General features: G+C 31.7%; 1 protein-coding gene across 6 annotated transcripts in view; it reads right to left on the reverse strand.

Moving 5' to 3' along the window:
• Positions 1-25,799, reverse strand: part of LOC122507833 — a 701,895-nt gene that overhangs the window by 464,838 nt on the left and 211,258 nt on the right. For all 6 annotated transcript variants that reach the window (XM_043620759.1, XM_043620763.1, XM_043620764.1 and 3 more), the window contains one exon: positions 9,910-10,042. In XM_043620759.1, the coding sequence (XP_043476694.1) occupies positions 9,910-10,042 (133 nt within the window). The remainder of the gene's footprint in view (positions 1-9,909; positions 10,043-25,799) is intronic.

Consider the following 25,799-nt stretch of genomic DNA (forward strand, 5'->3'; position numbering starts at 1 on the left):
TTTGAGTAACAAGAAAAAAATAAACAATTAAAAATTCAAAAATCGACTTTGATGGATTTCTTAGTAATTTTAAATCAAGAACATGAACATCCGATAAAATTTGTAGTTTCTAGACAATTTTCAATAGTAAGTTGAAAAAAAATCCCACTGTTCATCGCGCTGGAGTGCAAAATTGCAAAAAAACTATTTATTTAAAAAAATTTTTGCAAAAAAAATTTTTTTTTTATTATATAAATAAAATATTTTAAAAGTACACAAAAAAACCTTTCTAAAACACTACTTACTTTTTTTAATTGAATAATTTAAGTAGAAACTACAAATGTTTAAAGAATGCATGTTCGAGTTTAAGCTGAAATTTCAACCCCCCACCCTTTTGATTGGGGTGGGGGGTTGGACCTGTAAATTGGTGTAGTAACTTGTACCTACTAGGGTAACATATTTCCAAAGTATAAAGGAAATCCAAGAACTTTTTTTTATTTTTGGGGCAGTTCAGGAATAATGCCTCACAGGTGCCATGAGAGCCATGTTTGCGAGTCATGAATCGCTGTGCACCGCCACAGTTATTTTTTAATAACTTTTTTCGTAATTAACGTACATTTTTTTTCAAAACGGTTTTGTTTTCAGGGGAATGTGGGCAATACTAGGCAATTTTTTTTTTTTTTGAGGCGCAGAACACAATTTGTTATTAACATTTTATAAACAATTAATATAAAAAACTATTAAAAATAAAGTTTTTTAAAATCCAAAATTATTTTTAAATACTCTGTTTCATGACGAAGAAAACCCATATCGTAATTTTTAAATCGGTCAAATAGTTTACGAGAAAAAAATTTTTTAATTTAAGACTACAAAAAAACTAAATTGTTAATAACATTCACAAAAAATTTTTTTTTGTTCTAAAATTTTCAGGGTCTATTTTTTACTCTACGAGGAGTAAAAAAAAATTATTTTCGATAAAAAACAAAATTATTTTTTTTAAAGTGATCCGTTTGAGAAATTCTGACCCATGTATATTTAAACATTTCCCGTAGAAGAATCGATATTTTTGTTTCGTCATTCACTTGTTCGACCTGTATAAAAATGGCGGCCGTTTTCTTCCATGTGCAAGAATAACGCATGGGAACAGCTGATTTTCTTGCCCATGTGAGAACACGCCCGCCATTTTTATACGGTCGAAGAAATGAATGACTTTCCTCCCTGTCGTCTGCTATCAGAAAGCGCCATTTTTGTGCATGTGGGATAAAAATTAAATTTTATTTTAAAGAAATTGTAAGTGAAAGTGTAAATATTAGTGAAAATAATTTAAATTTTAGAAAAAGTTTAAGTGAAAGTGTTAGTGAAAATTTTATTTAATTTTGAAAAAAGTGAAAGTGTAAGTATAAGTGTAAGTGTAAATTAAATTAATTTTTGGAAAAGTAAAAGTGCACGTGTAAGTGAAACTTTAATTTCATTTGAGAAAAGTGAAAGTGTGAGTCCTTAATACTCACTTTCACGAGTGTGAGTGCTAGTGTAATTACGCGAACGCACCCCTGGGAACTCCTAACTGCGAGCAAAAACTATTCGATATTAAAATAGTTATCCAGGTATATCGGAATAAAAAGAGAAAAATATGATCAAAGAAAAACTTTTATTCAAGAGAGCTCGTGATAATAGAATGCCGAATCGGTTTACATGAGGCGACTGACGATCGCAAGGCGACCACACACGAGTACACTTGTTATAGAGAACAGCATCTGTCCAAGGAGGAGTGAAGCGCAAAATACAAATATTTTATGAAATGATGAAATTTATTACAAAAGTTTAACACTCTCACCATTTGAGTGCTTCACTCATGCCATACAAAGTTATATAAAAAAAATTAAAATTTACCCATACTAATTTGCTTGCGAAGCGATAAAAACTTTTCTTTTGCAAGAGGTTTAGTGAAAATGTCTGCGAGTTGCGATTCGGATGGAACATACAATGTTTCAATTTCCGAGGATTCTACTTTTTCCCGGATAAAATGATATCGGGTGTCGATATGCTTCGTGCGTTTGTGATATTTCGGATTTTTAATGAGTTTGATCGAACTTTGATTGTCAATATGCAAGACGGTTGCACGATTCATGTCACACCCGACATCATTGAGCAATTGACGCAGCCAGACAATTTCCTTTGCTGCATCGGCAGCGGCAACATACTCCGCTTTGGTGGTACTGAGTGTTACCATTCTCTGTCGTTTGGATGACCAAGTTATAGGTCCTCCTGCCAACAGAAATAAATAACCGGTAGTTGATCGTCTCGTAGTTACATCGCCGGCATAATCGGCGTCTGAATAACCCATTAACATGTGATTGCTCTCACCCTTTCCATAGATAATTCCCAGGTTACTTGTTCCCAATAAATATCTGAAAATTCGTTTGACGGCTTACCAGTGGCTCTGATCGTATTTTTCAACGAAGCGACTGACAAGACCGACAGCGAAAGCTATATCAGGGCGAGAAACGATAGCCAAAAACATTAACGATCCAACGGCTTCCCTGTACGGAATGTTAATTAGAGTTTCATTGTTATCTGGAAATTGTAAGTTAGCATGGGGGTCCTCCGGGACACTCAATGTTTTTACTTCAGTCATATTAAATCGCTTTATAGTTTTTTCTGTATAATTCTTTTGATGTACAAATATGGATTTGTTTGTTCTATACCTTTCTATTAGTAGTCCTACAAATGATTTTGCTTCGCCGGTCGTGATCTCGAAAGAAGTTTTAAGAATTTTGATCAAATTATCAATTACATTTACTGATTTCGATATAATTAGCCCGTCATCTACATACAAAACTAAAAACACTTCAAAATCGTCGATTTTACCGGAAAATACATATTTATCAGGATTACTTTCAGTTAGATTAAATTTATTCAAAAACGCGGAAAATTTTTTGTTTTAGCATCGGGAAGCTTGTTTAAGACCATAAAGTGATTTTCGTAACTTACATATTACCTGTCCTCCATTATTATCGATGACCAAACCTTCTGAAATTTTCATGAAGATGTCTTTTTGAAGTTCCCCGTAGAGGAATGCTGTCTTCATGTCGAACTGGATGATCTCGAGGTCGCGATCAGCGACTAGCGATAGGAGTGTTCGAACAGAGTCGTATCTGACGACTGGTGAGAAAGTTTCCGTGAAATCAGTTCCCTCTTTTTGCAGGAATCCCCTAGCACATAATCATGACTTGTAACGATGATTTCCTTTTAAAGAGTCTTCTTGAATTCTGAAGGTCCATGTGAAGTCGATAGGTCTCTGATCTTGATTGGTTGGGACTAATATCCAAGTTTGATTTTTTTCGTGAGCTGAAAATTCCTCTTTTATTGCAGCAATCCATTCTTCAGAGTTCGGTCCAGACACAGCCTCTCGCAATGTAGTTGGTTCTGTGATTTCAGCTTGAATCTTGCAGGCGGTTGAATTTTTGTTCGGTCTCTTAGCTGTCTTCCTTCGGTTATTTTCTGTTCCGGAGTGTGAACGAGATTTTCATCTGCGGTATCATTCATATCTGGTTCGGGTTGATCATTGGGTTCGTCTGAGTTTGATAAATCAAACGGTGTTTCGTCGTCCGAGGTGGGGACGTTTAATCAATCACGCAGATCATGTGTTGCTTGTTCTGGTGGATCGTATCCAGGAACCTCGTTGAAAGTGACGTCTCTTGCTTTACTGACACGTCTCGTGGCGATGTCGTATAGACGATAACATGATGTATCTCCTTGGTATGCTACTAATATTTTCTTTGATGCTTTTGGATCCCATTTCTTTCGTAGAACTTTTGGCACGTGAACATATGCTTCAGAACCAAATTTCCTTACATGAGACAGTCTTGGCTTTCTACCGGTCCATCCCTCATAAGGCGTGGAGTTCAGGATTTGACAGGTGGGGGTGCAATTTTAGAGGTAAACAGCTGTGTTTACAGCTTCCGCCCATAGATTCTTCGGAAGTTCTGCCTCGATTAAGAGTGTTCGAGCACTTTCCACTATTGTCCGATTGTCTCGTTCTGATCTGTCATTTTGTTCAGGTGAGTAAGGAGCTGTGGTTTCGAGGCGGATTCCTTTTTCTTTGAGATATACTTTTAACTCTTCGTTGCAATACTCTGTTCCGTTGTCTGTTCTAATCGCCTTCATTTTACTACCAAATTGATTTTCGACCAGCTGTTCGAATTGTTTGAAAATTTTGATGACGTCAGATTTATGTTTACAGAAGTAAACATTTCTGTACCCTGTATAATCGTCTTTGAAGTTTACGAAGAATCTTGCTCCACCTAGTGAAGTCTCCTCCATAGGGCCGCACACGTCACTGTAAAAGAATTCTCCTGTCTTCCATTTTCTGTCAGATTTAATTTTAGTAAAAGAGAGTCGATGTGCTTTTCCTAAATGGCAAGGCTCGCAAAAGATATCGTTCGTATTAGTTAGTTTAACTCCTGTCACTAAATTTTTGTCGACCATCTCTTTCAAAGATTTCTTGTTTACATGAGTTAGGCGCTCGTGCAAAGTTTGAAGGCTTGCGGTTGACACGTTGGCTTCGTCCGAAGATAGGGTCCGGAAAAATAATCTACAAAGCTCGTTGCTTTGTTTTGCCCCTTGAGCAACTAGTTCACTTTCACGTAAAAACACAACACGATTGTCCTTGAAATACACTTCAAATCCTTTGGTCGTACACACACCCACGGAAAACAGATTCTTTTTAAGTTGAGGCACATATATCACCTTTTCTATTTTTCCATTAATCCATTCACCATTTACAAGTTATTGAATATGCACAGTTCCAGATCCTAACACTTCACACAGTCCGTTGTCACCGAGAGCAATTGAATGTCCTTTTACAGATACGAAGTTCGTGAGCCAGTCACGTCGAAATGTAATGTGTTTCGAGGCACCACTGTCTGTAATACACACATTTTCTATGTCTTGTTTCATCAGTTGTGACACTTGTAAATTTGACGCGAGGTACCTGTTATAATTTTCTATTGATTTTTCATCCTCATTGTCATAATTGGTAACGAGAAATGCACAATCTTTCGGATCATTATTTCCTTTTTCGGGTCGATTACTTTGTTTACGCTTTCGACAGTCACGAATCATGTGACCTTTCTTGTGACAATAATAGCACTCAACATTGTTTTTATTGGGCTCTTTATTTTGTCCTTTTTTCTCACTGAAGTTCGATGTTTTCTTTGACGTTTTGAGACTCATTGCTGCTAGAGGATTTGTTGTTTCGTCACTTGCAGTCAATCGAGATTCCTCTTTTATCAACCTCTCCTGTCGTTTTTCTACCGTCTGTGACTCGGGGGTAACGCTATTTCATACTGTCACGAGAGCATTAAACTTTTGAGGAAGACTGCCCAGGATTTTAGCCATTATAGCAACGTCAGATATTTTTTCTCCTACGTCGTTTAATTGTCTCGCCATATTTTGTATTTTAGAAATGTGTTGAACTATTGAGTTACTATAATTCATGCGATATTAACGAAATTTTTGAGTTAAAATGAGTTTGTTGGACGCAAATTTTTGTTCATGAATGGCACTTAATTTATTCTACATTTCATTTACTGTAGCGCAAGTTATAAGGCACTCTAACTGCGAATAATCCATCGCGGAGGACATAATGAACATCGTCCTTGCATTTGATTTTGTCTACGCTTTTGCTTCGTTCGACTCTGGATTTTCTGGTTTAACCGATGTTCCATTAACAATTTCCACTAATCCATACGCGGCGGATATGGAATTTATCTGGAATTTCCACATTTGGAAATTCGATCCGTCGAATCTGGATATGTTTTTCGGATTAAGTTCGTCTCCCATCTTGGTTGTTTACCACGCACGCGAGAATGATAAGTTCGTGACGACTGCCGAGTTAACCGAGAAAAAATGGCGTCTTTGCGTTCCTTTACACGAGACTATACAAATTAAAACAAACGGATTTTCTCCACTTATTGTTCACGGATCACACTGATAGAACGCGACCTGGGCCCAGAACCTATTCGATATTAAAATAGTTATCCAGGTATATCGGAATAAAAAGAGAAAAATATGATCAAAGAAAAACTTTTATTCAAGAGAGCTCGTGAGAATAGAACGCCGAATCGGCTTACATGAGGCGACTGACGATCGCAAGGCGACCACACACGAGTACACTTGTTATAGAGGACAGCATCTGTCCCAGGAGAAGTGAAGCGCGAAATACAAATATTTCATGAAATGATGAAATTTATTACAAAAATTTAACAAAAACTAACAATTCAATGTGTTAATACTAACAACTTGCACAATAATCGAGTACAATTTATCACCATTAAGGTACTACTACACTTTAGACTTTTTAAATTTTTTATTTTTTTATTGTATTTTTTAACTCCTTATTACTTTAGAAAACACCTCCTAAAGTATTCATAACCAATTGTAAAAAATAAAAGTAAATTTTTCAAAAATTATTCAATAAATATAAAGAGCCATTAACAAAATAAGTAATTCTTTAAGGGGATGGTGGGCTCCAGCTTTTTGTTACGACCAGTAGAAACATTAGTGCTAATGTATGTAACAGTTTTTGACATAAAAAAGTGGAGAGGTTTCAATTTGCAAAAGGATTTTAGGTAATTTATGGATGGCCTCTAACGATACATATAAGGTTTAAACGCGTTTTTCTCAAAATAACGTTTTTTCAAATTGCGGACACTTTATCTCTGAATCTACTAAACCGATTTTAATAAATAATAAGTCGTTTTGTTTGTTGGCATGTCCTGTGTGTAAATTTACCAGAAAATAGTCCAAAAATTTAAAAAAAACATTTTTGCGGACTAGAAAAATACTGAAAAACAGTGTATTTAAAAAAAAAAATTATTGAAAAAATCTGTTATTTTTTTATTTTAGTCGATTTTTTATTACTGGTGGTGGATTTCTATGCAAGACACCTTTCTTTTTAACCCCTTCGCAGTCAACACCTAAAATCTCATAAGTGGGCTCAAAATGTCGACAACTTTTTAGAATACTAAAATTTGCGCAAACGAGCATACTATTGTATTTAAAGTCGCTGATTACGAATCCGATATCAGATTTTGAAAATTCAAAATGGCGGATCCAATATGGCGGACATAAAAATTAAAAATCGACTGAATTCACTTGAAACTTTTTACTCGGGGGTTTTCGGGGTCGCTGATTACGAATCCGATTTCAGATTTTGAAAATTCAAAATAGCGGATCCAATATGGCAAATTAAATTTTCTAAAATTCATTGGATTCATTTGAAACTCGTTACTAGAGGGTTTTCGCAGATTACGAAAAACTTTTGAAACGATAATAAATACAAAATTTTCCCTTGCAGCCAGCTGTTAAGTATACTACGTTACTTACGACCCCAGAGTTTACCACGTGGAGGTATGCGGTCGGATTTTACACTCCTTTATTTATTTTGTTTTTTAAATATTTTTTTTGTTTGTTCTTATATTGGATCCGCCATTTTGAATACCGATATTACATTTTTAATCTACGACATCAATAAATCCCAAGTAACAACTTTTAAGTAAATTTGATAAATTTTTTAAAATAGCGCCAGCCATATTTGAACTGCCACATTGTTTTTTGAAAATCTGATGCTAGATTTGTAATCAGCGCCCCAAAAACCGCAGAGTAACGAGTTTTAAATGAATCGGACGAGTTTTTGAAAAAGTCGTCCGCTATATTGGATCTGCCATTTTGAATTTTTAAAATCTGATATCGGATTCGTAATTAGCGACCCCAAAAAACCCCTGAGTAACAAGTTTCAAGTGATTCTGGTGAATTTTTGATAATGTCGTCCGCCATACTAGATCCGCCATTTTAAATTTTTTAAATTTGAAAACGGATTCGTAATCAGCGACTTCGAAAACCCCCGAGTATTAATTTGTGGACAAATCTGTGCGTTTTTTGTAGCCAAAAAACTGCTTGCGTCTATACACGTCATCGACAGTTTGAGCCCACCTGCACCATGATGTGTATACACGTCATCGACTGCCAAGGGGTTAAAAAGCAGTTTGGATTTTTTGTTTCCGATTTGTCAATCTTGAGATAAACTGTCCGCAATTGGACAATTAACTTTTTGTAGTTTCGATTTGGATGCTGTCTGCAGATTATGATATTGCATAAAAATTAAAAACAAACCATTATTTTTATTCTCCAAATATGTACTAATATAGGCAAAAAAGTTTTTTTTCATATTTATAATAAAAGACCGAAGAAATTTTTTTTAAATTTGGTCTTTTAAGGGAACCAAACACAACTTTTGGGTGTTTTTCAACATTTATTTTTTCATAGTAAAATGTATCGAAACACTGGGCTCTTTTTACACATATCAACACACATATTGAGGATTATTAAAAAAATATTTTTTTATTTATTCTGCCCTTCATGGCGACAAAATGGCGGCTGAACTGATTATCCGAAAAAAACTGGTTGACACGATATCTCTGCTTCAAAATGTCGGAAACAAAAAATCCAAAGAATTTCTTAAAATATTTGTCAGTGGCTATGGCTTGAACCACAAAAAATGGATTTGAAAAAAAAATGAGAAAATGGCGGTGGTTTTTAATTTTTTTACCCCTATTTCACCCCTAAAACGATAAAAAAAGGGTTAAAAATTTTCATATGGTCGAACAAATGAGTGACTTTACTCCCTGTCGTCAGCTATCTAAAAGCGCCATTTTTGTGCATGTGGGATAAAAAATATTTTATTCTGAATCCTCAATATGTGTGTCAATATGTGTGAAAAAAGCCCAGTGTTTCGATACATTAAACTATGAAAAAATAAATGTTGAAAAAACACGCAAAAGTGGTGTACGGTCCCCTTAAGAGCCTTCTAAAGTGTAGTAGTACCTTAAAGGAAGAATAATAATTTTAATCATTAATTAACACAACTAACAAAATCCATAAATTCTAAAATTTTGAATTATGAACTTTTAAAGCCTTAATATTAAAATATTAAGGGAAAATGTTAAATAAAGGGAATACGTAAATAATGGGAAATGTTATAATTGTTTAACAAAAATGACTATCTCGCCGCTGCCACCAAATCAGCTCTTACGTTTCGAGCAAGAGCGAGGGTATATTTTTTTTAAATGATTAATAAAATGGAGACAAGTAGCTGATTATAGTAGCGTGGGCCGAAAAATAACTTTTTTTAGAATCCTATTCTAGCAGTGGGGAAATGTTGCCTTTTTTGCTCAATAAAACATGTGCAAAACAACAGCTTGATCCATGGACTTTGTCGATAGCAAAAAACCATAAATATTTATTTTTTGACACAACACAAAAATCATTAATTTTGTTGTTGTTATAAAATTATTACTATTAACAGATTTGTGCCGTCTTTTTAATGATTTAGCTGTTTAAAATACATTAAAAATACACTCTCATACTGCCCCATCGAAGAAATATTTTAGTTTTACTTTTAATTAGCGCTTTTGATAATTGATAACATATTACCTGAAAAATTCAAAACTTACACAGATGTTAATGTACAGGTTGATGATGTTTGTTTTTAACAATTGTCAGTTCGTTTATTAAGGTTTATACACTTTTTAGCAAAACGACTATTAAACTTTATCACGTCGTACAGTTAATTTCTAATTTTTAGAATATTATTTCACACTATATAAGGCCTAAAATGTTAGAGGAATTAGTCTCTTTTAAACAGAAATAAAATAAAAAATTTAATTAAAAATAATTAAAAATAATAAAATAATTAAGGTAATATTACTAATGATTACTAATTTGTAATAATTTGATTTAAAATTTATCGTAAATAACAAAATTTTTATTTTTACGGTTGCAGCACGTAACAAAGCGGTCAGTTTGAAAAATGCTGACCCTTCAATATTTGAAAAAGAAAGAAATAGAATTTTAATGTTTTATTTTTACCTGTATATTGGGATTCCGTCATTATCCTTAAACCATAGTACCATACTAATTGTGTCTCCTGGTGTAGGAGGAGAAATATCACATGGTAATTCAACATTATCACCTTTATCTGCCCATACAGATTTCATCGGTACTGAAACCAAATTATTATTAAATGTATGTATGTATTGGTAAGTTGACAAATGCGTCACTTTTTCGTTTTCTTAACTGACCAACACTGCTAAATGAAATTTTAAACTTTTTTGCCATGTGGACAATCTTTTTGAAACAATCCGAAAATTTTAATTAGCATGGTTGGTCAGTTGACAAAAAAATTACTCATTTTTCTGGTTGTTCATTTGACAAGCGCCACATTTGGTAACTTCTCATCAAGGAGGAATCTTACAATGAATGTGGCTAAAAGTTTATGACGTGCATGGAAATATTCTTTTTGTAGTAATATATAGTGTAATATAATTTTTTTGGAAAATAACTTAATAATTGGCTAAATATTATTAAAAAATATAAATTGCTTATGTAAAATTTCGTTTAATATAAGAAATTAATAATTTTTGTTGTAAAAATTATCTTTTATCAGTGACTATACGTATCGGAAACGTATGAAAACGAAATTTCTTAAAATTTAATCCTTTAATAATTTGTTAAAAGGGAAAAAATATATTTTCTCAATGGTTAATAATAAATTACATATCATAATATGTAATTATAATATATATTTTTACTTTAATGTTATTGTTTTTTTAAATTAAAATTAATCGAAAAACGTGTCAATGTTGCAGAATCAAATTTTTTTCTTATAACGTTGGTAATCATGGTATTCATGATTATAAGGTTAGGTGTACATGTTGTTTGTGTTTCTGCACTTTTCTTATTTGGCTAATTTTGTATCATTAAATGTAAAAGAGTACTTGCGAGAAAAAAAAACAATTTGGAACATATGCGAGGGATGCGAGGCATATGGGCAAAAATGTGAGGTTAATAACAAATCGACTGAAAATTGGGGAGACTAGGTGCAGTTGTTACAATTTTGATAAAAACAGTTACTGTAATTAGAGTTTAAATTGTAACAACTGCACATAGTGAATGACGGTTGTTACAATACCAAGAATCATCTACAACATTTCTAAATTGAAGACAAATAATTTCTTATAACAACTTTTATTAATTATTCATAATTTTTGATTCAACGTAATAGTACGTGACAGTTCCATAGAGATGGCAGTATTAATATTGTTTCGAAATGAAAGAAATTTAAAAAAGTTTTTTTTTCATTAATTTTGAAGACGAATTTAGAAAAACCATGAGATTTTTCATAAAAAATGAGTGTGATTACATTTTTGACAAATATTTTACATTTCAAACGAATCTGATGAATTTTGGAAAAAATATCCGTTCTCATTATCACTTGTACCAACTGCACAACAGGTACATTTTTTACAATAAAACACTTTATTAAAAAAGTATGCACTAAATGTGGATAACCAAGGTAGTTTTTTAAAGCTTAATCCTCATAGAATTGATATTACAAAATTTACTTTGTTAAGTATAAAGGTCTATTAATTATTTAAAAAATATCAAGCAGAGAAATATTTACTTTTTGCCTCTAAAAACCAATGTGCCAATTTTTTTACTTGTAAAGCTTGCATATAATTTTTAAACATATTGCAGTAAGTTCGTACATAAAAACTAAACATTTTTGTTGATATTCTTAAATCTATTATCGGAAGAGTAATAAATGAAACACTATTTCATTAGTTGCGCAACGTTTTGGCGTCTTGGTTTGACACCATGATCCGGCAACTTTATTAAACAATGAAATTTTTTATAAACAATTAATTTACACATAAAATAAAATTAAGATTTTTAACACAAATTAAACAAAATAATATCTACCTAGTCATTAAAAAAAAATATTATATAAATTATTTAAAAAAACTAATTTGTTACATTTGTAACGCGTTTAGAAATAAAAACAAAAAAATTGAATCTGTGGTAAATGAGCATCAAACTACGCTTAATCATTCTTTCAATTTTAATAAAGTCAAAATTATAGACCTAGAATCAAATTATAAAAAACGATTAATTTCAGAAATATATATTGAGAATTAATTACTAGAAAATGAATTTTGTAAAAATTAAAAAACAGGATTAATTAAACTGATAAAATATTACCTTTCAAAAGGTGTTAAAAAGCAGGGAGTTCAAAAAAAAGTTTTAATAAAATTTGTTTATATTTTGAAACAAGTCATAATTAAATCGAACTATTTGTTAAATTTGGCCATAAGAAAGTTAAAATTTTCAAAAAATTGTAGTAAGGTTGACAAAATATTAATTTAAATTAAATTTTGTTACTAAAAATGTATTTTTCCTAAAAATAGAAAAAAGTTAAACAAAAGTGCGGTACATAAAATTACTTATATCACAATGATTTTATCTGACAATGAAACTTGTTTCCACCCTGGTAAAAATTTCGGACTAATTCCGGATTAAATACGGACAAATTAGTACGGATTAGTCCGAAAATTGTACGAAAAAGGTCCGAAAATGATCCGCGCTAGTCTGATATCAATCCGAACGAAAACCTGAATCCGAAAACACTCCGAAGTTATCCTGAATGTCAACGAATTTAGTCCGTTATTAGTCCGCAACAATCCAAATTTATGACCGGTGAAGAATTCTTCTAAAATAAGTACGGAATCATTCGAAATCAATATGTAAAGAATACGGAATCAGTCCGCAACAATCCGAATTTAATCTAGTTGAAAAAACTTAATCCGCAAAATGTCCGGAGCAATCCGAACTCTGTAAGCTAGAAATCCGGTATTAGTCCGCAACAATTTGAAATTAAGTGTGGCAAAATCCTATTCTGAAACAAGTACGAAACAATCCGAAAACTGTATGCAACAAATCCTGGAATTGTCTGCAACAATTCGGATTTAATCCAATTAAAAGGCATAATCCGAAATGAATTTTCGAAATAGTCACGTAGTACTGATTACCGTACATTTTACCGAATCCACTTTACCGAACGTCTTTTTTACCGAATTACTTTTTTACCGAACGCCGTTTTACCTAATGCACTTTTACCGAATCCAATTTACCGAATGAATTATTACCGAATTTTAGGCGATATTCCCGATCGCTTTCAAAGAACACTTGCCGGAGAAAATTTTTGATTCTCGATTCGAGAGAAAATGGAAGAGTCCTTGTCTTCTCTACACGTCGAAATCTGGAGCTTTTCAGTAGAAGTGACTGTTGGTTTCTGGACGGAACCTTTAAGGTGATTAAATAAATAATTAAAATAATATTTTGCATAGTTTTTAACTATTTTTGAATTATTTGTAATTTTTATGAATTTATTATTTAGGTGTGTCCAACTCGACGGCTCCCGTTGATATGATCTTGTTTCAATTGTCAAAATAATAAAATCGTCTTTGGAGCTCAGTTCAATATGATCTCTATTCAATTGTCAATTTAATATAATCTCGCAAAAGTTTCCGTGTAATAAAATCTTAATTCAGAGTAATTTTAAATTCACTTAAAAAATAAAATATTAATTCGTTTTTAATATTATTTTAGGTTTTATAATGATTAAATAATTATTAATAAAATAAAATATAGAAAAATAAATGAAGAAAATTATAAAATAAATAAAAAACGATATAAATTAATTAATTTTTAACAATTAATATACGAAATAAAAATTAGAAAAAAAATAAAATTATACGAAACTAATTAATAATAAAAATACTAAATAAACTAAAATTAAGTAAAATTTCATTACGTTTTAATTATATTTTATTTTGTTAATAATTATTATTTTAAATTTCTTTGATTTATTTTATTAATTTTACTATTATTGTAAGTTAATTATTCTATTTATAAAAATATTTATTTTTTATTATTTATATTACCTACATTATACCTAAAAAAGAATTTCAGTTGAAAAATGTAGTGTACCTAATATAATTCTAAATATATTTTTTAAATATTATAGATACCTAATACCCATTTTATTATACTTTGTTAATTTTTTTTTAATTAATTAATTTTATTATTTTTTGCAATATTATTTCATACTTTTTAATGAATAATGAATTTTATTAATTAAAATTAGTTAGTTTTGTATTTTTATTATTATTTAGATTTGTATAATTTTATTATTTATTTTTCCATTTAATTAATTATTAAATTAATTATTGAAGTGTATGAAATAATATTACAAACGAATTAATATTTTATAGTTATTAATTTATTATTTTTCTGATATTTTTAATATTTTTAATAATTTTAATAATTTTCTTCTTTTATTTTTCTATATTTTATTTTATTAATAATTATTTAATCATTATAAAACCTAAAATAATATTAAAAACGAATTAATATTTTATTTTTTAAGTGAATTTAAAATTACTCTGAATTAAGATTTTATTACACGGAAACTTTTGCGAGATTATATTAAATTGACAATTGAATAGAGATCATATTGAACTGAGCTCCAAAGACGATTTTATTATTTTGACAATTGAAACAAGATCATATCAACGGGAGCCGTCGAACTATTTTCACCCAAATATTCACAATACTGGGAACAGCTAACAGAAATATACGTGGTAGTCGAGATATTGTCAGTATTCCCCTTGTTTACGCATTTCTCTCGTCGAAGGAAACCGTACAGTATGCTGCAGTTTTGCGTGCAGTCAAATCAACAGCAGAGGACTTTAGGATAATTAATTGCCAACCGAATAAAATTATGTGCGACTTCGAGACGGCTATTTTAAATGCTTGTTTGGAGGTTTTTCCCGACATCCAGATTTCTTGTTGTTTTTTCCACCTCTCGCAATCGATGTATCGAAAAATTCAAGAGAAGGGATTGCAACAGGAATACAATAATCCCGATGATCGAGATGTAAAAATCTACACGCATATGATCTTGGCGCTTGCTTATGTTCCTGTGGAAGAAGTCAGTCGGGCATACAGTCTTCTGAAAAATGAGGTACCTGAAAATCTTATCCCAGTAATGGAATATTTTGGGGAAACCTACGTCAACGGAAGACCGGCAAGGGGCAGGAGGAGAGCAGTTGCACCCCGATATTCACCGGCGATTTGAAATCAGCATATTGCTGCACTTAACGATTCTCATAAAACAAACAACTTGAGTGAGGGGTGGCACAACCGCTTTCGGCTTGTTGTTGGAAAGCACCACCCCGATCTCTACTCCGCGCTAATTGAAGTCCAAAAGGAACAAGCTGACACCGAGATTATAATATCAGAGCTTAGTTTGGGTCGTAAAGTGAAAGCAGCACCGAAGAAACACTGGCTGGAATTGCGAAACAGAATAAAGTAGATTGTTGCCGAATATGCCGACTATAAAAATGATAGTCGCGACCTTCAGTTTTTACGCGCTATTGCGCATAACATTGTGATTTAAAATTGTATTTTTTTGCTCATTTTCTATTCATTTTTTTTTATTATTTATTTGTAGAATTTTCATACATTTTATAAATTTGAACTTTTATAATTAAATGTGTTCATTTATTCCATTTTTTTTCTTCGGGATCTTGTCAATTCGGTAAAAAGGCATTCGGTACAATAGTTTTCGGGAAAAAGAGCTTGCGGTAAAATGGTCATTAGGTAAATTTTTCATTCGGTAAAGTGGATTCGGTAAAATAGTTGGGAACCCGTAGTACTGATTGTTCCGCCACAGTTATTTTAAATAGTAAGACTTTTTCGCGCCACCTGTAGGTGTCGTCTCTAGTGACGCTCGCTGGACTGTCATTATTTTAAAGTTATGTATCAAAATCACTTACACGGAAAAACCTTTGAGAAGTCTGTCTTCCCACTGTCACAAAATTTCGCTTCTCACTGCATGGAAAGTCTGATCGCCCGCCACTGGGTGCGTAGCATTACCGTTTTCGATAGACAAACTTCCCAAAAAGTTTAGAAAATTACAACTGGGTACGTTGGTCACCCAGTTTGGGAGTGCAGATGAACAAGTTTAGTGGTGGCGCTGACGCATAAGTTTCGGGTGAGCAGACTGCTTAAAGGTTTTTCCGTGTAGGGGTAAAGAATCTCTTTTGAATCAAAAAATAGTATTCTTTCGGGTAGGGTGGTTTTGATCTATTCGGACGAGGCGTCTCATACAATTTCGATTGAACTTCACTTAAGGTAAGCTCGTTCAATCATTTAATTGTATTTCGCCGCCTCGTCCTTCTAGATCAACACGTAGATGTTTAAAGCTTGAAGTGATTTTGTACTTCTGTGTTTATTTATTTACTTTGTTTTTAATAATTTTTCTAACAGAGAAATTATGCTGAAAATTCTTCTCTAATTGAAAAATAGAAATTGTATTGTAATATAAGATATTATTTTAGTAATATAGTAATAAGAACTTATAGATTAAGTAGAAAATTGAGAACTGAAGAGCTGGCTGATCATCCCGCTGCTTTTCGGATGATTACGATGTCCGTGCCCCGTCTCGCTGCATCTGAAGTTGACGCCATGCAAGTGCTGTGTGTCTTAAATGTTTTCGTGTTAATGCCACAAGTTTCTAATTATTTTTAATCCAACGACTAATTGTTTGCACAGTTGCTGCATGGTGGGCCTTTTTATATGTAAGTAGTAGGTTACCCTTTGTTGTGTCTCCAGATCTTAACTTTTCAGTTTGCTGGATATAGGTGCGAAGTAATTTATCTGCGCACAGCTCTGGCTGGTCTTCGAATGTAGGAATTTCAATGTGTGGTTGATATTTCGTTCTACCAGTTGTCTTCATTTTTTCGGTTATTTTAATTTGAATAAGCTCTCTATCCAGATTGATGTTTTCTAATAAAATTGCTCTTACCGTTTGAATTCGTTGAGCTGTTATTAGGGATAGAAGAGTCTCGAGTTTCATGGTTAATTGATCCAAATTAAAAGCTTTGTTGGGATAGAGTTTCAACAAATATTGCAGTACCATATTTGGATACCACGTTTCGTCGTACCTAAATCTGAATGGCTTAATGGCCAAAACACCCTTAAAAAATCTTTTTATGCTAGCATCTTTTTCCAGCTAATTGCTCATCAACATCGATATAGATGTTCGATAAATATTCAAAATGCTTTATGAATTTGTCATTCTTAACTTTCGGCAAGGAACTGCAATAATATATTTCCCATATTGCTTCAAAGCTCCAAGTGTTGGTTATAAAAGCTTGCTGGATAATCGTATCGCTGACAAGCGGGGTCGTCTTCATGTGTGTAGAAGATAAAAGATTATCATTCGATTAAAAAAAAATATTGGTTTTTCGATGGCTAATGACATTAGGAATGGGTACCAAGGTTGCGTGGGTCAGTAGGGTACAACTACAACACCTTCTGCTTTGTCGAGTTAAGAGAGAAGGGGGGAAAATCGTAAAAAATAATAACCACTGTACTTCATTGTGAATGCATTTATATAGTCACAGAATCTAGGTCTCTAAGACAAGAGATATAATTTTTGCATTTGGCATTGATGTTCGATGCAGATCAGGCCTGATGCAAATAGGTAAGTTTCTAGAGCTCCAAATCTTCTTTCAATTTATTTATTTATTTATTTTTTTTAAACGCCCAATCCGATAATTGCCATTCATTTTCTTGTAGCAAGGTTCGAGATAATTCATCTGCATCTTTATTTTCTTTTTATGGTATGTATGAAGCTTAGATCCACAGATTACGTTCTTCACACAATTTCCAGATCTGACTAGCAAGGTGGTTCGTCAAGGGTACTGGATTCCTCCCATTTTATTAGCGTAAGCTATGGAAGTCGTGTTGTCCATGCGTAGGAGGATCTCATAGTTGTCGCTTTGCACGAAGAAAACTTAAATATCCATTTTTTCCGTGTGCTTAGCAAAGCACTTTAAACCCATAAATGCCACTTTTAGTTCTAAAGCGTTTATGTGAAGTTTTTGATCTTTTAGACTCCACAGACCCATCGCTTTCTATTACCACAAAAAACCTCCCAGCCAGTCAAAGGTGCATCAGTAAATATATATTTTATTTATTTATTTAAATGAAATTAAATTCTCGTATTGGATTTGATAATTTCTTTATATTTATATTGTTTATACTCCTGCCCTATTGGCCTTACACACTTCGACAAGAGTCCCCGAGAAATACTTTTTTGGATTAAGCATAACCATTCTACTTTAGAAATTTTCTATATATTAACCTAATTTGCGTCTACAGCCGACTTTATTAGGAGTACTCGCATTACGCCTGGACCACCCGTCAATGGGTTTTCTCGCCAGAGAAGAGGGAAACTGTAGAAAACCTCTCTGAGTACAACCGGTTTATCGACAGTCGAGTTCTAATGGTGTGTACCGGACAATAATCGACGGTGCACATCATTATACCTCGACGTCAAACCTCCCGCTCAGATTGTCTCACGTGCCGGAAAAATACCAAGCCAAGTGGGCGCGAACCAAGGATACTTATATACCCTGTACTTTACAGAATTTCTTTAACAAGAATTTGTTAATTAACTGGCTTATGGAATTTCACTTCCTTTTTGTTAGTTGAAGTGAAAAATGCTTGCTGTCAATGACAAACCCTAAAAAAGGTGCAAGATTGGGATAGAATCAATTGGCTTTTATTTGTACTAATAATAAAGTCAAGTGATTCCAACAATTTTTAAGCAACTCGAACGTTTCGCGTTCATTCTTCTTTAGTTTTAGCAGTGAATAAAACGTCATCTAAATAAATGACTAGAATAATGCCTTGGCTTCTTAGTTTTTGCACAGCTGGTTTGAGGATCTTTGTGAAAGTAAACTGTGCTGTACAAACACTGGAATTCGAACTCTACATTCTAAAAAATAAAACGAAGAAATTTTCTATGTTCAACGGAGACAGATACCATAATGTAGGCATCCTTAAGATCTATTACAGCCATGTAATGATCGCGATTTAAATGTCATAAAGCGGTTATCATATCTTCTATTTTTAAATGTGAAATCGTTATATACTTATTCAATTTTTTTTTTTTTTTTATAAATTGAATATGAATTGATCTTCACCACTAGACTTTTGTCTTAAGTAATAAGAAGACAGAAATTCTCCTTTATATGGATCGCAAGAAATGATGACCTCTATGTCTTGAGCTTTGTGAATTGCTTTAAGCATTCTTTTCCCTTCTTCGTTTGTCAATTCAGACTCTCTCAGAGTTTCTGATTGCATGGGTAAATTGTTGAAAGGTATTTCGTAACCCTGAATACACTCGAGAATGAAGTGTTTTTTAAATTATTGCAGGCGGCCTACTGTTTTACTTACGCCTAATTCTTTCCTCGGCGTGATTTCCAGGAGGGGCCCTTCCAGTTTTAAAGATTTTGACGTTGAGTGTCAGTAATGCTTGTCTCTGCTATATTGATTTACCCGTGGTTGAACTTTGAATAGCTAAGGATATTTTTTTTTTTTTTTTTTATATCCTTCGTCGATTTCTCGACTTCCATCTCTGATTTTTATTTTATCGGCGAATGTCTCGCCAAACAGTCATGGACAGATCATGTTGCAAATCTGTAAGAATTCTTCCCATATTGCAGAGAGTGGCAAAGATTGAGGTTATGTCAGCTGATTTTGTTTCTCGATCGTCTCTTTTGTCCTCTAATAGTATTGTCAGCACGCTGCCCAGTGCACTGATTGATGCTGCTAATTTATTTTGAGCTTGCACTTGATACATGTCCTTTTTCAAGGCCGTGGCACTTAACCCCTTTTTTATTTCAGGATTTATTTGTGGTGAATCCATTACAGTGCAATTTTCTGCTGGAGGGTAATATTTAAGCAACTCTTTTATTATTTCTTTTAATAAGCCGACTTTAAGAATTCTCGACCAGAATTCTGCGACTAAGTTGTAAATAGGAGTGCTGAATTTAATTTTGTCCTGCGCGCCATCTCCTAGTAATTGCAGTAGGTTATTTTACATTACCTGCGGAGCACTAACCTTTTTATCGTTCGATTTATTTTCAGCGCTTCCAGGATTTGTGGATATGCGCGACCTTGATCGAGATCGTTCTCTCGAATTGCGCATGGAAACGTCTCTCGGATCGTCCTCAGCGATAGTATCATTTCTAGAATCTGCGTTAGACGTTCCTCTCGGGATACCCTCTACGCTACGATTTCTAGAATGTTTGAGTTCTCAGTCACGATTTCTTTGCTCGCGACTCAGACTCCTTCTGCCTCTACATTTATTTTGACGTGCCTCTCGGGCCACGCTCTCTGTGAGGACTTGAGGAATGACATGTAGACTGGTATTCAAGTGATGAGCACCTTCGGTGACTGGTTGATGTCGAAGACGAACGAAGTGAACCTCTCTTACCTAACCTCTCTTCGGGAATGCTTTAGTCTGCTCAATTTCTTCTCGATTTTTCTTACCTCCATTTCATGTGTCAGATCTGGAAATTGTGTGAAGAACGTAATCTGTGGATCTACGCTTCATTTCGAAATTCTAATTTTTTTGTTTCCCATTTCCATTACTATGGATCACCCAACCATAGATCTTTTGCTGCTCCAACAATATACAGTCAGCCATAGAATATGGATGCAGCAACCTTAACTATGGATATCCCGTATTTTTCAATATAATATGGCTGTGATATCCATGTATCTGGATGTGTCAACTATTCCTTTTTCTCTGTGTGGAACAATCCAAAATCTGTATGCAAAGAATCCGGTAATAGTCAGTGGCAATCTGAATAATATCCGATCAAAACACCCCAGTCCGAAAATAAGTCTTATAATAATATGAAATTTGTAAATATATACAATCTAAAGACGGTCCGAAACAATCCATATTCAATCCAATTCAAAGACTTAACCTGGAGTAATTTTGGTATAATAGTGAATTTTTATATTAAAAATAATTTGTATTAAATGCAGATAAATTCAAACTATATAATTATAATTTCGTATGACAAAAACCTGACAAAAACCAGATTAATTCCGGATTTAATCGTAATAATTTCACATTGGCAAGTTTATTTATTTATATGTGTTTACGGGCACAAATCCCTTTTGTACAAAGTACTTAACAATATATTAAAACTAATTAACAAGAAGTTAGCGTAGAGAACGTTCAAACGTTATTATTATTTTCAAAGACTGCTAACTTTAAATTCCTGACAAATTTTCTCATTGGTGTTGTAAAAAAGTCTAAATTATTATTAGCAAGTAGGGTCAGTTGGGGTAAATAGAAACAAGGGGTAAATCGGAACAGTAGTTATTTCAGTTAAATAAAAAATTTTAAAAATAAATACGGCCTTACATCTTGAAGCTAATATTACCCCCAACAAGTTCTAAGTGTTTTCCTATTTTCCGTTTGTCAATTAGCAGTAGTATATACAAAAATATTTCCTATTGCACAAAAAATTGAAAATCAAAGAAGACACCCTTTCACTTTCTTGACTCGCATTTGGAAAAAAATTAACTAAAAATTCATATTAAAATTTATATTTATCTCTTATTAATACTACAACAAAAATCAACTTTGATTTTTTAATTTTGCAAACTTTAATTAAAAATATGAGACTGTTTCTATTTACCCCTAAAAACTGGATATTCGGGGTAAATAGGAACAGCAGAAATTTCAATAATATTTCTTATAATGGAAAGAGAAAAAATTGTTTCTTTCAAACTACAACACTATTTTCAGCATTATATATTAGCCTGGCCATTTTTGTAAAATTATTTAATATCAATGAGTGCCGGGCTGAAAAAGTTTCCTTTTCATCTAAAAAAACAAATACAAAAATAATAAAGTGAATTTGTAAATAACTAATGGACCCAAAAACTGATTGAATGGGAAAAAAGAGATTTTATTGAATTTTTGCAGTAATTTTCAATGTTTCTTTAAAGAAAATGGTTCTTTTCTGTGTAGCTATATATGACGGGTTCCACGTTAAGTGACCCAGGTCAAAATTTTAAATGTTTGGGATCGGGTTAAAATTTTGCAGAAACAGTAGTCCTATTAGATACAATTAAAAATACCAAATATTATTAATTTATTTAAACAAATATTAAAACTGGAGGGGGTCAAAGTTTAAATTTTTGGTCTAACATGGAATATTTGAAAAATTTGTAGTTTCTTTAAAACAAAACGAAAATACGTTTTCTATTTTGGGTTTTTCTGCTGTTTTTCAACACTCTCTAATGGTGTAAACAAATGTAGAGAAAAAAAATGTTAGACCTTGAAAAATTAAATTAAAAAATAAAATTTCATTTTTTCATCAAATGGACAGTTTTTATTTTTTAAAAAAAATTTTTATCATAAAGGTGACGTTTTTTCCTAAAAAAAATGTATAGTTCAAAACGTGGGACAAGAACTTTTAACTGGTCAAAATAAACATTTACTTCTGCAATCCACCGCCCCTGCTCGTTGTTGGGCTATATATTGTTTATAACAATTGAAATAAATTATTTTATGCTTTATTAATTATCTGGTGGTCATATTGGATGAATTTAAATTGATTTAGATCATGTGCATCAACGAAATAAGAAAATAAACCTCCTTTTTTTAAAAAAGTGTATTAATTTGTTAACTTTGATTTAAAAAAAATTATAAATAATTAAAATCTCCAAAATCTGCCTCGAAGGATGTCTTAAGAATTTATTCCCCTTTAACTTAAGACAAAGAACACTCAAATCGGTTAAAAATTGTAAGCTATAGACATTTTTTAATAGTAAATTGTAAAAAAAATTCCACTGTGGGACGGTGCACGGCAGAAGTAAATGCTTAATTTGACTAGTTAAAAGTTCTTGTCCCACGTTTTGACCTATACATTTTTTTTAGGAAAAAACCTCACCTTTATGATAAAATTTTTTTTAAAAAAATACAAACTGCCCATTTGATAAAAAAATGAAATTTTATTTTTTAATTTAATTTTTCAAGGTCAAACAATTTTTTTTCTCTACATTTGTTCACACTATTAGAAAGTGTTAAAAAACAGCAGCAAAACCCAAAATAGAAAACGTATTTTCGTTTTGTTTTAAAGAAACTACAAATTTTTCAAATATTCCATGTAAATTTTTGACCTGGGTCACTTGACGTGGAACCCGTCATATATATATACACATAAGAGACTTCTTTCCCTAAAATTTTTTTTTTAATTCAAAAATTGTTGAAGATACGCCATTTTGAACTTTAATATTAATTTTATAAAATTTTGAATATCTCGGAATATTGTTTGTGGATTCTTATAAAATTTACACATTTTTCAGGTAAAAGTATGTACTTTAGAATGCAAGTAAAGTTAATAAAAAAAAATTAATTTTTAAATAAAAAATTTTAGGTATATCTCCGGCTGCTACTCTCGATAAAATTGATTTTCAATAGATTTTCTTCAAATTTTGAGAAAATGTTTCTTTGTAAATATTTAAATATTTCAAAACTCTTTGCCATGTCAAAAAACGAGATATTGTGGTTGACATTTTTTATTTTTAACATAATCGCATGTAAAAGTTAAAGTTTGAACTTGTATATCTCAAAATTTAGCATCGCAAAAGGGTTTTTAAATTTTTAACAAATTTAAAGTGCACCCGAAGAGATATTTTCTCAAAATTTAAAGAAATTCTATGAAAAAACAGTTTTTTCAAGAGTAGCAGCCGGAGGATTAGGATTTTTTTAGCATCAACAAAGATTTTTTATGGTAAAAAGCACCGAAAATTTCTGTAAAGCCTTAAAAATTTCCAAAATTGATGAAGAAATTGTCGTTTATCATCAATTTTTAAAAAATTTAGGAACCGTTTGTACCACAGGCCGACAGTATTTACTAAACAAGAATGAAACTATATTTTTTCGAAGGTTTTCAACGTGATAATTCCTAATCCAGCGTCATAATAGACCCTGCACGTCAGGTTTTCGAGGTATTTTAACTTAAAAGTGCAAAAGACCAGTTTTTTAACATCCAAAAATAATTGTTTTGACAAAAGTTCAATATTGCATCTGAAGATGCTACTTTTCTTCTTTAAAATTCATTTTGAAAATTTAAAATATTTCCATTTTCCTCTGAGTAATCGTTCATTCTGTTTACTGAGTTTGGCAAATTCTTTGAAAACTAAGTAAAAATAGACAAAACTTCGATAATGAAGAAGAATATTACTACAAACCAGAATATAAATTTCAAATACTTTTGCGTGTTTTCGGTACAACTAAATGCGAATACGATGTCAGATTTACCAAATCGTCTGCTATATACGATCCGCTATTTTGAATTTTAGAAATCTGACACAGAATTTGTATCCAGTTATACCGAAAATCTGCATAACCATTTGAAATTTAGATGCTTGTAGTTAAATTCTTCTATATTTTCGAAGTTTTGTCTATTTCTCCTCAATTTTTGTAGAATTTACCGAACTCACTAACAAATGAAGATTTTTTAAATATCCGAAATGAAAAAAATCGAAAAACTGAGTTTATTCAAAATTTCATGTACCGTCAACTGGGGCTATTTTGTGCACGCGAGTTTTTTAATGGAAAAAATTATTAAAATGAATTATTTTAATCTGCTATTTTGTAAAATGAAAGTTTGATTACATGACAATAGAGAGCACTAAATGTTATTATTTAATTCTTTGGCAATTAAGAGAAAAAAATTCCTAAAAACGGAAAATTTGTTTAAAAAATTTTGAAAGTTCGGAAAAATTATACCAGATCTTCTAGAGTTTTAATGTGTCTCATAAACTGTGTTAGATATTTGTTTTCAATTGTGTTGTGATGATACATACGTAATGCGCTAACTTTTTATTCATTATTTTAAGAGAAAAGTGGAAAAAACTGAAAAACCAGGATTCCATGGGGCTATTTTGTGCACTTAAAAAAATCAAATATTTTTCATAAATATTTTATTTAGTAAGTAAAGAAGATTCTGTTTATCATTTTTATACATTTTTGTCTTACTTTTCTGTGAAAAAACTGTAAATACGTTAATTAAAATCATTAAAACGATTAAAAGCTCTACCGGTGCACAACGTAACCTCAAAAAATGAACATTAATTAATATTTATAAGTTTTTCAAATTAGTTTCAAAACTATTTTCTCGTTTCTCTTAAAATAACTTGAAAATCATATTAGATATTAAATTGTTATCTATTTAACCTTAAAAATATTTATTTCAAGTTTTTTAAAAATATCATTCAAAACCATTAAAAAAGCTCCTATTGAAATGATGTTTTAAAGTTATTTATAAGTGTTTAAACGATCATTTTATAATTATATTAGTATATTATTATAAAATATATATTAAAAAAGAAAAAAATTTTATTTACTATCTGTGTCATATACAATTTAAAAAAAGATTGTTAATTTTTAGTAAATCCAGATTTTAGCAAAATTTTAGTGCTTTATTTTACATTTTTTGTATAATATATCTACAAAAAAAATTTTACTAGGTCATTCTTTTTTTAATTTACTCTCAAATATATACACAAAAGATTTCATGAAGCAGAAACGATTAAAAAAATTGTTTACGCAACATTATAGAAAAACAAAGTTCGATGCACAAAATAGCCCCATCCCGGGAGTTATTGTGTTCACGACTTTCAATGACTATAACTAAGACAAAAAAATTTTTTTCTTTGCAAAATTTATAGGAAACCTTCAAAAGGATGTCCACAACATATATCAAAAGTTGATTTTCTTTATTCTCTTAATTCTGAATTTAAATAAATCTTTGAATAAAAAAAAAGCTATTTGGTGCACAAAATAGCCCCGGTTGACGGTACCGATTTTTTCTTTTTTGTCTTAAAATTATTGTATGGCTTTACCGAAACGATACTAAAAAAAATTGGATGGGGAAGAACTTTTGGCTTTTTATTCGAAGCTCACCTTGTTGATGCAGCTAGTCTTTTTTTACAAAAACTTCAATATCTTCAGAACCAGATGAGTCTTT

This window comes from Leptopilina heterotoma, unplaced genomic scaffold (genome assembly GCF_015476425.1).
Source record: "Leptopilina heterotoma isolate Lh14 unplaced genomic scaffold, ASM1547642v1 Lhet_510, whole genome shotgun sequence".
Taxonomy (NCBI): domain Eukaryota; kingdom Metazoa; phylum Arthropoda; class Insecta; order Hymenoptera; family Figitidae; genus Leptopilina; species Leptopilina heterotoma.